Below are 15,194 nucleotides of genomic sequence, written 5' to 3' on the forward strand. Positions count from 1 at the left end.
TCCGAAGGGTTTGCCACAGAGATGGAAAAAAAAAGGGGGGGGGGGTTTGCCTTTCAAAACGGTGGAATTAAAGGCACTGTGATCCCTGGAGGGGACGGGTCAGCTTATTCACATTCGCATTCTCTGCAAAAAGCGCCTCTCTTTTACCTTTTACACTACTTGAGCACATGTTTATTGAATCAAATTCCTAAATCCCGTGTTTAACAATACATGTTCTTCTCTTTTCAATTTTTAAAACATATGTCATATTGCTGTAACCAAGAAATTTTTAGAAGCAGGAAAAAAGCTCATAGACTGGCCAGTCCAAAATAATTACGTTGACTAATGTATTACTTTCTAATCCTTTCCATATGCAAACATACCAAACGGCTTATTTTTAGTCCTGCTGCTGTTGAATAGGTGACATATTCTCCCTACGCCTATGCAGTCTTCCTTATCATAAACGGTTATAGAATATCTCTTCCTATTGATACTCCATCATGTAGCAAACTGCCTGCCCGTCAACACTCAAGACACTTCCAGCTTTTAGAAATTCTTCTTACGGATAACAGTGTTGTGAATGCGTTTGCTGATACAGCTTTTGGCTTCTTTTTAAAGGGATTTTTGTGATCTTGTATAGGAAAGTCTTCATGACTCTTACTGCACATTTTCATATTGTTTTATAAATAAATGTTCTCTTATGCCTCCCCCACTTACACAGAGTTAAAACAAATGTCCACCTCCTCCTGATGTACCACATACATTTTCCTTCTCTCACTTCCCCCGTAGTCCTATGATTATGAATTTCCTTTCGGGTTCTGAAATCCCTGTATCCCAGGAGAAGAGCTTCTTGGTGGCAGGAAAGGGCCCCATAATTATTTCCTAATTCTCCTCGTTCTTTAACTGTGACCATCAGGTATCTCTGTTATATGACCCCATCCATTCACATTAATTACCAAAAGCTCAGCTTATTTACTTGAGCGCAAGTGAATATTAAAGTGATTTAGCCCCACAGAGCCAGGAAGTGATAACATATTGTGTTAGATTTGAAGGGTACCTTTGGTAGAGCTAACAAATCACTCACCGAACTGTCTCCATCCATTATCTGAGGATACAGAAGGCGATTTCCATCTGTGCAATATTAATTTCTTGGCTACTGTCATGGACCTCAGTGCCCATGATGAATGTTTTTACAATGAATACCAAATTAACCCAAACTGATTAGAGGCTTTTATAAGTTATTAATGGGATGTCACTTTGGTCTGGTCTTCTCCACATATGGGACATTTTATTAAAGACTCTCCTCTTGCTGGAAAGATCAATCTTCCTCCCTTCATTGGATTTATCAACTTCAGCAAAGTGCACCCTGCCCCCTTCGCTACGGCTGTGGGACTGGTGTGCAGCACTAACCCTGAGCCAGGCTGTGGCTCGAAGGAGGCCATGGGACCCATTTCTGCTCAGCTGCCTGGTGGCCACCCAGGTGGTCGTGGGGAACTGCGGACCGGATGCGGGCTCCTTGGACTGGATACAGAAAGCAGGACACCCAGATTCTTATAAAACACATGCTGTCTTCATTCGAGGGATATTTCTAGCTTGGCATTCGAGTCAGAAAATTGCTGTCACCTGACAATGGCCTTTTCTAAAGCCACAGAGTCTTGAAAACTTACAAGGAGCTAAAGACTTGCAGGGGATAGAAATTGATGCTGTTTTCTGCACATTCCCCCTCACTCTCTAAGAGTGGGAAGAGAGCACGGTGCGCGTCCGCACAGGTACCTTGGATGGTGACGGGCAGTGTGTCTGGCCTGTCACGGAGCCCTCTGGCCATCTACCCAGCTTCTGTCTCTGTCCTGCGTGTCTCTGCATTATCACGGGTAGCCGAACTCTCCTGACACACACCAGACTTCTGTCTGATTAATTCTTATTTTCCTTCTCATTTTCTACAGCTCAATCAAGCCAAACCATAACAGTAGCAACAATTATAGACATTTATTGAGAATGTTATTTATACAAGGCTCTACAGCCTGTACTTGGAGTAGATTATCTTAATCTGCACCATAAGCCCTCCAAAGGCGGGCACTATTGCTTCAGTTAACAGACTAAGAGAGAAGCTAATGGATTAAGGATTAAGTCCCAGTCAAGATCATGCAACTAATACGTGCTGGAACCAAGATCTCAATCTGGCCCCTTTTGAGTCCAAAGCTTTTGTTACTAATGACCTTGAAGAACAAAACAACAAAATAAAATGTTCTTTTCCTTCTCAGGCCTAAAACTAGGACCTTCTGATTCTGAGGCTGAGGAGGTGGCCTGGGACCCTACAACGAAGTTTCTCAGTGGGGGCGTCCACAGCCCAGGTCTTGCTGGGTGCCCACCCCCAGCCGGCTCGTGGCTGCACCCAGCTGGCCCTCACGCTGCCACCTGCGTGGCCTCCATGTCACACTGAAAACTGATGGTTCTCCCCACACAGCCACCGCCCACAGATGCAAAGGCCCTCGATCCCCCAACCTGCTATCAAGCTGCCTTTTAGTGCCTCTCACAAAGCATTCTGGAGTTTCAAGAGCAAGCTCTTCCTCCGTGTCTTAGGTTGAATTATTGACATTTCTGAGGCATGGATTTTTACACCTTTAATGGGTTAGTTTAAAAAATTCTTTTTCTTGAAGGCAGAAACCCCAATGCCATGAGGTGACTCAGCGTGAGTGCAAAAATACCTTCAACTCCAATTTTCCTGAATCGTTCACTGACTCATAGGAAAAACGTGTCAAGACACGGCTCTGGGAGGAAGCAGGACCTGCTGGATCACTGTCGGATGCTCACAGAGAGGTAAAGGAAGGCCTCACTCTCTCACTGTTGACATATTAGGAAGAAAAACAGCTATCCTTGGAACAGTCTGCTTGGAATGGGCTCCGTCCACTGCTGTGGCTTAGAGAGTCACAACTGCCACAGGCTTGAGAGGGTGCAGCAATCACTAAGATGGGGCCGGTGCCGGATGTGGGTACAGTGTCTGTGTGAGCCAGTCCGGGAACACCTGTGTAGGGGATCACAGCATGCCCACGGCGGCGGCCCATACCCTGGGGAAATGTTTTGCTCGGAGCTGGATTGGCTTCATGGGCCCTATATCAGGTGAGCAGGGAATGCCCCCTTAGGCAGTGACGCCTGTCTGGATGGCCTTGTTCTCAGGGGCATCATTTTGTCAAGACGTGAAGATCTAAGGATCTTGGTGAAAAAATGAGAATATCAAACACATAGTGTGACAGCCCCTGCTGTGGACAGGACAGGAATGCTTGGGCAGCGTGAACAGATGGGGACAGTTATGAGAGTGACCGTGCCAGGGCAGGGCAATGGGCAGCATTCATGGTTGGGGACAGCCAGTGAGGGCACCAGTAGGTGGACTGGCATCCGAAGCAGAAGCCAAGAGGAAAGAGACCATGGACTCCTTCTGCATCCAGGATCTAGCAGCATCCAGAACACCGGAGTGTTCAGCAAGAGGAGCTTGAATCAGTGAACAAATGAGTGCATAAGAGAATGACAGGAAAGTGTACATAGGGCAGGGCCGGCCTGCAGGGTCCATGCGCTGAGCGGGCCCGTGACCACAGCAATCACTGGCCGCATGTGACTTTCCAGAGAGCTCTAGGGCTGAAAGCATCTTTGGGAGTCCAGTCTACTCGTCAAGGGAGCTGCCATCCTAACCGTTAAGAAACAGCACCATTTAAATGCAGATTCCTGATACGATTCTGTGACCCTCTATGGAAAACTACTGTAGGACCTAAGGAGCCATGTAATCAAGGCAGTTCTTCCTAAAGTCTGGCTCAAATCTCCCGTCTTGGTAAACATGTTATTCTCCTGTCTCCAGGGAGACACAGGACAGTTGCTCGCTGATTTTCACCACCCCCCCAGCCTCCCATGCTCTGGAGATGACAGGAAAGTTGGCCTGCCCTTCCAGGCTGAGACCACGGCTGTGGAAGTGCCTGCTTGCCTCCACGGCGGCTGTAATTGCACCTGCTTCTCTGGGGAACGCTGTCTCCTGAGGCAGCTCTTGCCCTAGTCCCAGCAGGTTTCCCAGCTAACTACTCCACTGCTCTTCATCTGTCATATTTTGACGCTGTCTCTGCATTGAAGACTTCCCAATGGACTTATTAAATTCCCTGTTCAAAGCTCTTCATTTATCACTATCATGGTAGCAAGCCAACCAAAGAGAGACCCATTCGCTTTGTCTCTGATCTTCCGAGTGTACCGGCAAAGGCTCCGGCTTTGAATTCTTAATGTCTAATGCTGCACAGTCTTCCTTCTGAATATTTCCATGGCACTTGTTTCCAGAGGAAAACGTTACGATGCACCAAATTCACATGAGCTCCCTGCCCTTGCAGATCAACCTGCAAATTCACCCTGAGGCAGCTTCAACTGCAGGTGCGTGTGCTAAGAACCAGGAGGGCCGCCGCAGCTCCCTCAAAGCCTGTGTGCTCCTAGGAAATGTCTCTAGCAGAAATCCATATCAGGAAATAAATGGACATTCCTACACCGGACAACTTCATCATATTCTAGGTCAGCAGAGACAACCTCCCATAAACAAACACATGGTTGGTTGAGGGGCAGGACTTTATGAAAAGATCAAAGAAAAGAAACATGGAGGGCCAGGGGTGGTGGCTCACGCCTGTAATCCCAGCACTTTGGGAGGCCAGGGCGGGTGGATCACTTGAGGTCAGGAGTTCAAGACCAGCCTGGCCAACATGGTGAAACCCCATCTCTACTAAAAATATAAAAATTGTCTGGGCATGGTGACCCCCGCCTATAATCCCAGAACTTTGGGAGGTCAAGGTGGGTGGATCATGAGGTGCGGAGATCGAGACCATCCTGGCCAACATCGTGAAATACAAAAATCTCCACTAAAAGTACAAAATTTAGCTTGGTGTGGTGGGGCATGCCTGCAATCCCAGCTACTCAGGAGGCTGAGGCAGGAGAATTGCTTGAACCAGGAAGTTGGAGGTTGCTGTGAGCCAAGATCACCCCACTGCACTTCAGCCTGGTGAGACTCCAACTAAAAAAAGAAAAAAATAGCCAGTTACGGTGGCACACACCGGTAGGTCCAGCTACTCGGGAGGCTGAGGCAGGAACCCAGGAGGCGGAGGTTGGAATGGGCAGAGATCACACCACTGCACTCCAGCCTGGGTGACAGAGGGAGACTCCAGTTTAAAAAAAAAAAAAAAAGAAAAACAAACATGGAGGAAATGTCAGTTCAGGCAAGTTCATCTAAAGAGGACAAAATGAAAAAACAAGCAGTACAGAGAAACACGATGAAACAGCGTATGTTTTGAACGTTGTTTACCGACCACTCCAGTTCAGAGGAAGAAGAAGCAAAGGAGGGACACTGTGTTAGCATTCTACGTAAGATTTCTCATTTAATCCTATTTAATCTGGCCAACTCTGTTTTCTAGATCACATCCTGGGCCCTCAGCAAACATCTGGAAGCAATCTTGTTATGCATCATAAACTACAGCCCCAGACCAGCACCATCACAGAAGTGGCAAGTGGCTTGTGGCAGCCTGGGGGCACCCCCCCAACCCCCTCCGCTAACAACACATGGGCCACTACCCCTGCAGTCATCACTACAGGCGAAATGCTCTGTGGGTCTCATGAAACTTACGCTAAAAGGTAAGAGCCACTCATCGGTGACCACATCGAGGCACTGGGAGAAGACGCCCTCACATACCCCTGGTGCCCTGGGTCGTCTCCTCTGATGTGGGGGCTCCGGACCCACAGGCAGCACTGAAATTCCTCGGCACAGGAGGCTACACATTCCCAAAGCTCCTTGCCAACTTCAGCTGCAGCTGTGTTCTCTGCTCCCCAAGGAGAATCACTCACTTTAATCTGACTCATTAGAATTAGAGTAGGTTGACTTTAGGGAGCAATATTTACTTTTTAAAATAAAATGGCAATGAGGGGTGTGTTGCCTGTCATCACTTAATAGGTTAGCGCTTACGAGACCTGCCCTTGAGTTGTGAATTTTCTATGCAGATGGAGTAGGTGTGGTGAGTACCTGTCATGAGGTGGTGGCTCTGGGGTCAGGCTGTCCCCACGAGGACAACCAAAAGAGTATATGATCCCCTAAAACAGGGGTCAGCCAACTATAATCCACAGGCCGAACCACCTGTGCTGGGAAGGATAGATGGATTGGAACACAGCCATGTCCATCTTGTCCATGCTGCAGTAGGGGAGATAAGCCATTGTGCTAGAAAGCATCTGTCTGCAAGGACTGACACATGTGCTAGCTGGCCTTCTGCAGAAGAAGGTGGCCCCTGCTCCAGCACGTAGGACACTCACTCAACAATGAGCGATACTGCCTCTTACTCTCAGTATATGCGTGCATCGTAAAACTCTGAAAGGTCAAACGGATTTAAAAACTCCAAAGTCCCACAAGCATATTAGCACCTTTGGCACTAAACTCAAGGATTAACAATTATTACTTACCTGGACATTAATTTCTTTGAAGCAGAAAGGAAGTCAAATTCCCATCACCCCTCGGACTGTCCTAGGACATATTCACAGATGCTGGCTATTCGCCATCACCTAATTCTACTTGCTGAAGTGGTTTGAAACCACAAAAATACATTAACTCATGAATTAATCAATATGTTTATGCTTTCATCTTTTACCTCAACAAACGTGTACTGGGCACCAGGCATTGTGCTGGGTGTGTTAGAATAGAAAGATGAAACAGGCTCACTGTGGGGACTCAGGCTACCTGTGTCAGTCCGTTCTCATGCTGCTATGAAGAAATACTCGAGGCTCAGTAATTTATACAAGAAAGAGGTTTAATTGACTCACGGTTCCGCATTGTTGGGGAGGCCTCAGGAGACTTACAATCATGGCAGAAAGCATCTCTTCACGGGGCAGCAGAAGACAGAATGAGTGTTGACTGAAAGGGGAAGCCCCTTATGAAACCATCAGATCTCGTAAGAACTTACGATCACTAGAACAGTATGAGGGAAACTGGCCCCATGATTCAATTATCTCCACCTCCTCCCACTCTTGACATATGGGGGTTATTATAATTCAAGGTGAGATTAGGGTGGGGACACAGGGCCACACAAAATCACCACCTAACCAAGGAGAGAGACATGTCTACAGGTAACAAGAGATCGTGTGTGCTGGGAGATTGCACAGTGAGATCTGGAGCCTCAGGATGGCTACGTGTGTGTGTGTGTGTGTGTGTGTGTGTGTGTGCATGCGTGTGTGTGTGTCTGTGTGTGTGTGTTGGGGGAAGTGTCAGGAAGCCTTCTTTGAGAAATTGTCATTTACTTTGCTTTGTTGCTACTTATTTTTTAAGAGGTTAAACATGATAACTTCTATAATTACTTACCCTCTCCTCATCTCCAAGGGAGCATGACATGAGTGAAAGTCAGTTGTTCAAGAGGACAATTACAGACTTAATTCTAAAGTATGTGTGTGCACACACATACAAACACACATGCATGCACAGCAACTCCTTTTACAGTTGTGGGTTAAATTTCCTTTAGGTTGCAAGCTGTTCCCAGAGGCAGGATGACAAATACTAACCCTACTACTACAGACCCAGCTTATTTGCATGTGCAGACGATAAGGCAGCAGTCCACACACTGAGTTACAGCCACTGGGTGATGAGGAACGAGGCAGCAGGTACGATGGAAAGAGACCTTGGTGAGTGGTCACGTGATAATGTTCTTTTCCTGATGACTATAAAGAGACTTGACAATGATCACTCAGTAAGGTTCCCCATTCCCACCCTTTCTCCACAGTGGTGTGATGAGGCCAGGGGCAGAGCAGTGGGTACCGGGCTGTACTGCATCTGCAGAAGGCAGGGAGAGCTCTCCATGGAGGTGTGATGGCCACTTTCACAGATGACGTGATAGATATTGGAAACCTCTTCAATCACAAACTTTCAGAGGGTTTTAAGGTCAATTGTTAGAGATTCAGTTGCAGTTTCTGTCCTGAAAACCTATTAGGTCTTCTACAATCTCCTATCAAATTGCATTTTTCCTTGTATAGGAGTTAATGCCTTGGAGAAAAGACAAATTTTATCTCTGTTGTGACTGTACTGATGGATCGGTGTTCCTCTGTCAAAGTCAGCTCTCAACCTCCCCACTTCCTCCCGTCGCCCTGTGATTCTAATCAGCTACACATGCTTTTCAAAATCTCTGTAATCAGTTTTAGCATTAGAGACATGTTAATAATAGCTAAAGTATTAATAGTTTCACAGCCTCTATACTCTTGTTTTTACAAACCAATTCAAGGCAGTGGAATTAATACATAAAGAAAATACGATTGTACTGTGGGGAGAAATAAGACTGTTTTCATTTATAAGACAGATGACAGCCTATCCAATATAATTCTATGTGGACTTTTAGATATGAGCATTTTTTGTGCTATTTGAGGAAAAGAAAGCTTTAAAAATGCAGGCTTAGGTAATCAGCTTAAAGTTAGAGGCAGAAGAAAACGGTAACTTGAAAACAGCAACCATGTCATCTGACCTTCAAACCCAAGGACTTTCTGCATGTGGCAACACAATCTCTTAAAAACTGCTACACAGAACTGACAAAGAGCATCAGGTTTTAGCCAAATGTAAGACTAGAGTTGGAACAAACCCGAGGGATTGTATTATCCAAATCCTCCAGTACATGGCTGGGCTGCTACCTGCAGCCTGACAGCTGGAGGCGCATCCAAAGCCAGCTCCACAGTGAGAACCAGGATGGGAGCCCTCATCTTAGAAGCAGTGTTCAGGGCCTTTCCCCCCGGCACCATCCTTCCCATTCACAGAAATCCTGCAGTTTTGAAGATAGCTGATGGAAACTGAGAAGGCTACCATGACCACTGGGGATTTTGCGTATTGACGAGATTGGCCTGGCTCCATAAAGGCCAGTAAATCTACTTGCTTTCAAAACCCTCTACAGAGGCCAAGTATGGTGGCTCATACCTGAAATCCCAGCACTTTGGGAGGCCAAAGGGGTGGATCACCTGAGGTCAGGAATTCAAGACCAGCCTGGCCAACACGGTGAAACTCCATCACTACTGAAAACACAAAAAATTAGCTGGGTGTGGTGGTGTGCCCATAATCTCAGCTATTCAAGAGGCTGAGGCAGAAGAATCCCTTGAACACGGAAGGCGGAGGTTGCAGTGAGCTGAGATCGTGCCATTGCACTCAAGCCTGGGCAACAAGAGTGAAACTCCATCTCAAAACAGAAAGATAGATCAACAAACAAACAAACAAACACCTCCACAGAAAGAAGTCTGAGTTCCCAGAGCATCTTTCAATGACACCACCATTCTGATCATTCTCATTTGGAGTCCTTTCAACGAAGTTGGTCTCTTAGAGCTCATGATTCATCTAGATTCTGTAGACACAGCCACACTTAGGCGCCCCTCTAACCATGTCAGATGTAGGAGCCAAGTGCATGCTGTTCCAATTTTAGGGGAATTTGCTATATAAAAAGAAATGTCCCTTTTACATATTCAGATACCCTGGTGTACTTGTCCAGAATTTAATTTACACACACACACAACACCATATACAGGCCAAGTACACAGTAAGCTCCATTCAGCCTAAAAATACAAACTTCCTCCAAACCCAAATATGGTCACCAAACTTGATCGGCTTACCAGCTGCTGGCCTTTAGGCCCCCATCCTGCATACTGAAGCTTTGCATTGCTGACTTCCGGTGGGTCCAGACTTTGAGGATCTCTGAAAATTGAACAAAAGAAAGAAACAAAAACAAAGCAAAATGTTGGGAACCAAGAATTTAAGCTGCTGCAATTTTATCCCCTCCCTATAACTTCACTCCTCTCTCCTTCCATGGTATCCATTTCAAGAGCTTGTCTCTTGTGTTACTAAGTAGTATGTCTCATTTCATCTTTATTAGATTTCTTCAGATGTATATAATTTATATGAAGCTGAAATAGGTCCATCACTGCTTCACCCAAATAGTAAATACTCATTAAGAGAGAACATGCGGTGAGGTCTCTGGATCAACTTTTCAAATGTCCAGAACAGTCAAAGTTAAAAATTAAAACGCAGAGCCAGGTAGTAATCTTCCCCACAATTTCTATCTCCATCTGTGGTTCTCCTAGAAGTTAACTTTTTCTAGGTATAAGGCAGGTTACCGTAACCTTACGAAACCAGTGGCATCAGGTTTTATGTTGATTTGTGTTGGCAGATACCAGTAGAGAGAGAGACAGAGGGAGGAAGGAGATAAATTGAAAGATTTTTTTTCCTTTCGAACCTCACTTACATTGTTTATCCTTAATGTATTGATTAAATATCAATACTACCACAACAAAAACCTGTCTAAGTACTTAAAGGTTATAATGAATAAAGGTCACGGTGGGAAAGATGAAAAGAGCTGACACTTTTATAAGTATTAAATCTTTCAGTATATGTTGTAGCTATTGCTGTCTCCAACAAACAGAAAAGATTCATTTTCATGTTTCTTTTGGATGACACCCCTCCACGTGAAGAATGATATCTGCGTTCTGCTGAGTCTGCTGGGCTCTGTCTGGTGAGCGCCCTACTACTTAGCTATAATGTTTCTTATTCTGAAGACATAACATAAATGCACCCACTCATCTGTAGAGAGAAATGGCCGAATGGCCTTTGGAAAGGGAGGACGCCGCATTTCAGAGATTGCATGAACACAGGAGATGAGGCAGGAAGGGAAGGAAGGTGAAGGATCTAAGGATGTGGTGGGTTGGAATCAGTAGAAAACACAAAAGCAACTGCTGAATAAAACTACCAGGAAAAACAAGGAACACAGGTGGGGAGGTGCCAGAGTCCAGAAGCCCCCAGGTAGTTTTAGATGAAGTGTCTGGATTTGGAGAAGCCCAGGAAGCCTGAGGGTAGAGCAATGATGTCAATTCAGAGAAGAGATTGCTGCTTAGAAACCAGCTGGGAAGGCAGATCCCGGTGATCAGAAGACACAAGCGAGTCCTAATGTTGCAGGTTCTGTTACTAGATGAGTTTTTAACATTTGTATGGCTTTTTCTGTTTGTTTAATTTTTTTCGTTTTTGAGATCGAGTCTTGCTCTGTCATCCAGGCTAGAGTACATTGGCATGATCTTGGCTCACTGCAACCTCCACCTCCCGGGTTCAAGTGATTCTCCTGCCTCAGCCTCTTGAGTAGGTGGGACTATAGGTACCTGCCACCATGCCTGGCTAATTTTTGTATTTTTAGTAGAGACACGGTTTCACCATGTTAGCCAGGCTGGTCTCGAACTCCTGACCTCTGGAAATCCTCTCGCCTAGGCCTCCCAAAGTGTTGGAATTATAGGCATGAGCCACTGCGCCCAGCCAACATTTGTACTTTTAATGTTTCAAAGTATTCTTATAAACATGGGTTAATTCCTCTTGAACCCTGGTGTAGAGAAAAACTTTGACGACTCAAAATTCAGAAGCCCAGAAAGTAAGATTAGGAAGTTAGACTATATAAAAATACAAAACTTTTACATGACAGATGTATCATAAACAAAAGATATCTTACAAACCAGGAGAAAAATATTTCCAACACATGCCACGTACAAATGGCTAATATCACTGACATACAAAAAAAACTTTGAAAATTGAGGTTATATATATAAAAAAAGATAAAAATATAAGAAAAAGACATAACAGACAGTTCAAAAAAGACATAAAAAATGACCCTCAAACATATGACAAAGTACTCAAATACACATGAAATTAAAGAAGAAGGAATTAAAACGAACAGATCTCTTTTCTGACCTATGAGACTTGGAAAAAGCAGAAAAAAGTCTGACACATGGTGCTGGGGAGGCTGTAGAGTAACAGGCACCTTCGTGTGGGGAAGTAATCTGGTACAATCATTTCAGAGGGACATTTGACAATACCTAATAAAATATACACTTAACTTTTAGCTCAACAATTCCACTTCTACAGCATCTCCTAGAGGATTCACCTCCTACAATACACAAATACGTGTGCACGTTTATAGTTATTGCAGCTTTATTTGTAGTTGCAAATATTGGAAACAATATGTCGTTGAGTAAATGATGGTACATCCTTCTTTCTTAAGTCTGGAGAGTACTGAACAGAGAGTAGAGTAGCAGTGGTTACCTGAGGCTGGAGTGGGAGGGGTTGGGGGGATGTTGAGAAAGGATACACAGTTTCAGTTAGACAGCAGGAATACATTTTTGAGATCTGTTGCAGACTATGGTGATTATAGGTAATAAGAATGTAATGCATGTTTCAAAATTGCTAAGAGAATAGATATTAACTGTTATACCACAATGAAAAAAGTTAAGTATATGAGGTGACCAAGATGTTAATTAGCCTGATTTGATCATTTCACAATGTAGTCATATAGCAAAATATCATTTTGTACTCCTCAAATAAATACGCTCATCATTTGTCAATTTATAAAAACCCAAAATACTATGACCCAACCATACAATGAAGTATGGTGCAGGTGTGAAAAAGAATGAAGAACTCTATAAACAGATATGGAGTGATTTCCATGTCAGAGTTAACAAAGCCCAAAAGTATGTGTATATATATGTATGTATATAGTATGATATAGTTATATATCATAGGAGAAAGGGCTATGAGAATATACAGAAATCAAGTGTTTTGTGAAAAAACAAATATAGAAAACTGAAACCAGGATCCAGATCGGTTACCTGCAGGGTGTGGGTGGCAAAGGGCTGGAAAGATGGGGCTGCTGACAGGAGGAAGAAGGAGCACTTCTCTGAGTATACCTTCCTGCATCACCTCAACTCTTAGACCACAGTAGGATCTCACATACTCCCCAAATAAAAGAAACAATAAAAGCAACCAGGATGCTTGGGACCCCAGAATGGAATAAGAACACTAACAACAGAACCAAACCCCATTACAGGTGAAACACACTGAAGTGGGGGGGGTGGTGGGTAGGGAAATAACGAACCATAAGTAACTTGGGAAAACGGTATTTTGACTGGATCTGCTAAAGATAAAAATAAAAAATAAAAAACTATAAATAAATGCTATAGTTCAGTGAGTAAATGTACTTCTCCCAGGGGTTTGAATGATCAATTCTGAAACTGTGTACATACTAGAACTGGACAAATATGCAAATATATTGGAGATAATAAGAGCCAGGTTTTTCTCTATTGGAGAAAAATGTTATAAAGAAAGGGGGAATACTAGAATAAATGGTGAAGTTTGAAACCAGAGGTATCTGTATAAACTCATGGTTCTTAATCTATACATACGCAGATAGATCCAAAACACAGAAGTGTGTGTGTCCTTGGGTTAGCAGACCTACACATATGTCCTGGGTCTGTCCACTGAGATGGCCTAGAAACAATGACACCCCAGTAGCAATGAGCACAGTTAGCATCTAGACCAGGCGTCCCCAAACTACGGCCCGCGGGCCACATGTGGCCCCCTGGGGCCATTTATCCAGCCCCCTGCTGCACTTCAGGAAGGGGCACCTCTTTCACTGGTGGTCAGTGAGAGGAGCACAGTACGCGGCGGCCCTCCAACGGTCTGAGGGACAGTGAACTGGCCCCCTGTGTAAAAAGTTTGGGGACGCCTGATCTAGATCTTGGTGTCTAAATGCCATCCCCCAATTCCAGAAAATGGGGCTTCTAGGAGGGGCAATCATATCTGGGCTGGGGCAGGGAAAATACAGAACGAGTCAGGAATATTTTACGGAATCAGAAAGTAATGAAATACTCAAAAAAAGATGGGGGTTTGCTGAGAGAACATGCAAGCTAACTTAAAGGAGTTCCTAATGACTCACACTAGAACAATCTGATCAACAACAACAACAACAAAAATTAAGGATAGGATTGGATTAACCCATAGAATGAAATAAATACCCACTAAGTCTTTACTAATATAAATAATTAAATAAATTAAATAATCCACTTTACAGTGGAAACCTGGCAGTTAGCTACTTAAGCAAGTGACTGCGACCAACGTCACCAGGGCCCTTTGGATATAACACACTGGAAAGGACAAATAATCAGTTACGTGATTTTTTTTTTTTAATAACAAAAATGCAGAACCTTACTCCAATCATGAGAAAACACTGGAAAATCTCAAACTGAGGGGCACTACAACATAACCGACCAGTCTCCTTTGAAAGTACAAGGTCATAAAAGACAAGGAGAGACTGAGGAAATGTCATAGACTGGAGGTGGCTAAGGAAAAAGAACATCTGAAGGCAGTGTGGGGTCCTGGGACAGAGAAAGGATATTGGTAGAAAAACGGTAGAATTCAAATAAGACCTGCAGATGAGTTAACGATATGGCACCCATGTTAATTTCCTATTCTTGATCATCATACTAAAGTTATAAAATATGCTATCACTAGGAGAGGTGGCATGAGAAATACAAGAGATTTTTTGTACTTTTTCCCCCAACTTTTCTATAACTACAATTATTCAAACTAAAAAGTTTTTAAAAAGAATTTCATAGCTTATATCTCATTGGCTATAAAAATTATCCTAAATAGGAATGAAAAGTCAGATAATTTCCCTCCCAATATACTGTGATCTTGATTTTAAAAACTGAAAAAGAAATGACTTCCGTATCTATCACAGCACAGGTCCTCAGTATGTGCCTATGAACAAACAAATAAATTAGTAAATAAAGGTCAGTTCTAGTGGTGGCTCTCAGCAAAGATCATTTTCCAAATTTGGTGTCTAAATTTGCAAAAGAATCTTTTGCAAAAAAAGATCCTAAGTATATAGTATCTAACAAATTCACTTCACCTGTGTTTATTTGGAATTTTCTAAGCACAGAGGACGGAGTAGGAGGTCAAAAAGAAATATTTAAACTCCACTGCCTTACATAACATTGAAATTCAGTTTGCTACATTGTGATTTCCAATAGGTATCTAAGATATTTAGAAACAGCAGGGGATTAACTTTTCTTTGATCTGACAAGTGTAAATTCTCATAAATGCTAACTGGAGTTCCAATTTTAATTCCAATTTTATTACCTGTGCTCACCTGTGCACAAGGAGTCCTTTACTTCTTCCCTAAAGCTAAGATGCATTTCCCTTTCCTTACCACCAACAGGTTACAGGAGTTTCCATAGCCACACTAGGAATCAAAAGGTTGCATCCTAGTTCCAACCTTATGACGTATGAATCACACGACCTTCAGCAACTCTTTGGGTCTTATTTTATTCCATGGGGATAATAGCTACCCTCCTTCTATAGAATGGTCATGAAAATCAGAAGACACAACAGC

At 43.6% G+C, this 15,194-nt stretch overlaps 1 protein-coding gene across 4 annotated transcripts in view; it reads right to left on the reverse strand.

Moving 5' to 3' along the window:
• The window catches only part of DPP6 (dipeptidyl peptidase like 6), a 1,161,897-nt gene that overhangs the window by 233,351 nt on the left and 913,352 nt on the right, over positions 1–15,194 (reverse strand). For all 4 annotated transcript variants that reach the window (XM_039472700.2, XM_074378865.1, XM_039472699.2 and 1 more), the window contains exon 7: positions 9,604–9,685. In XM_039472700.2, coding sequence (XP_039328634.1) covers positions 9,604–9,685 — 82 coding nt within the window. The remainder of the gene's footprint in view (positions 1–9,603; positions 9,686–15,194) is intronic.

Source organism: Saimiri boliviensis, chromosome 10 (assembly GCF_048565385.1).
Source record: "Saimiri boliviensis isolate mSaiBol1 chromosome 10, mSaiBol1.pri, whole genome shotgun sequence".
Taxonomy (NCBI): Eukaryota; Metazoa; Chordata; class Mammalia; order Primates; family Cebidae; genus Saimiri; species Saimiri boliviensis.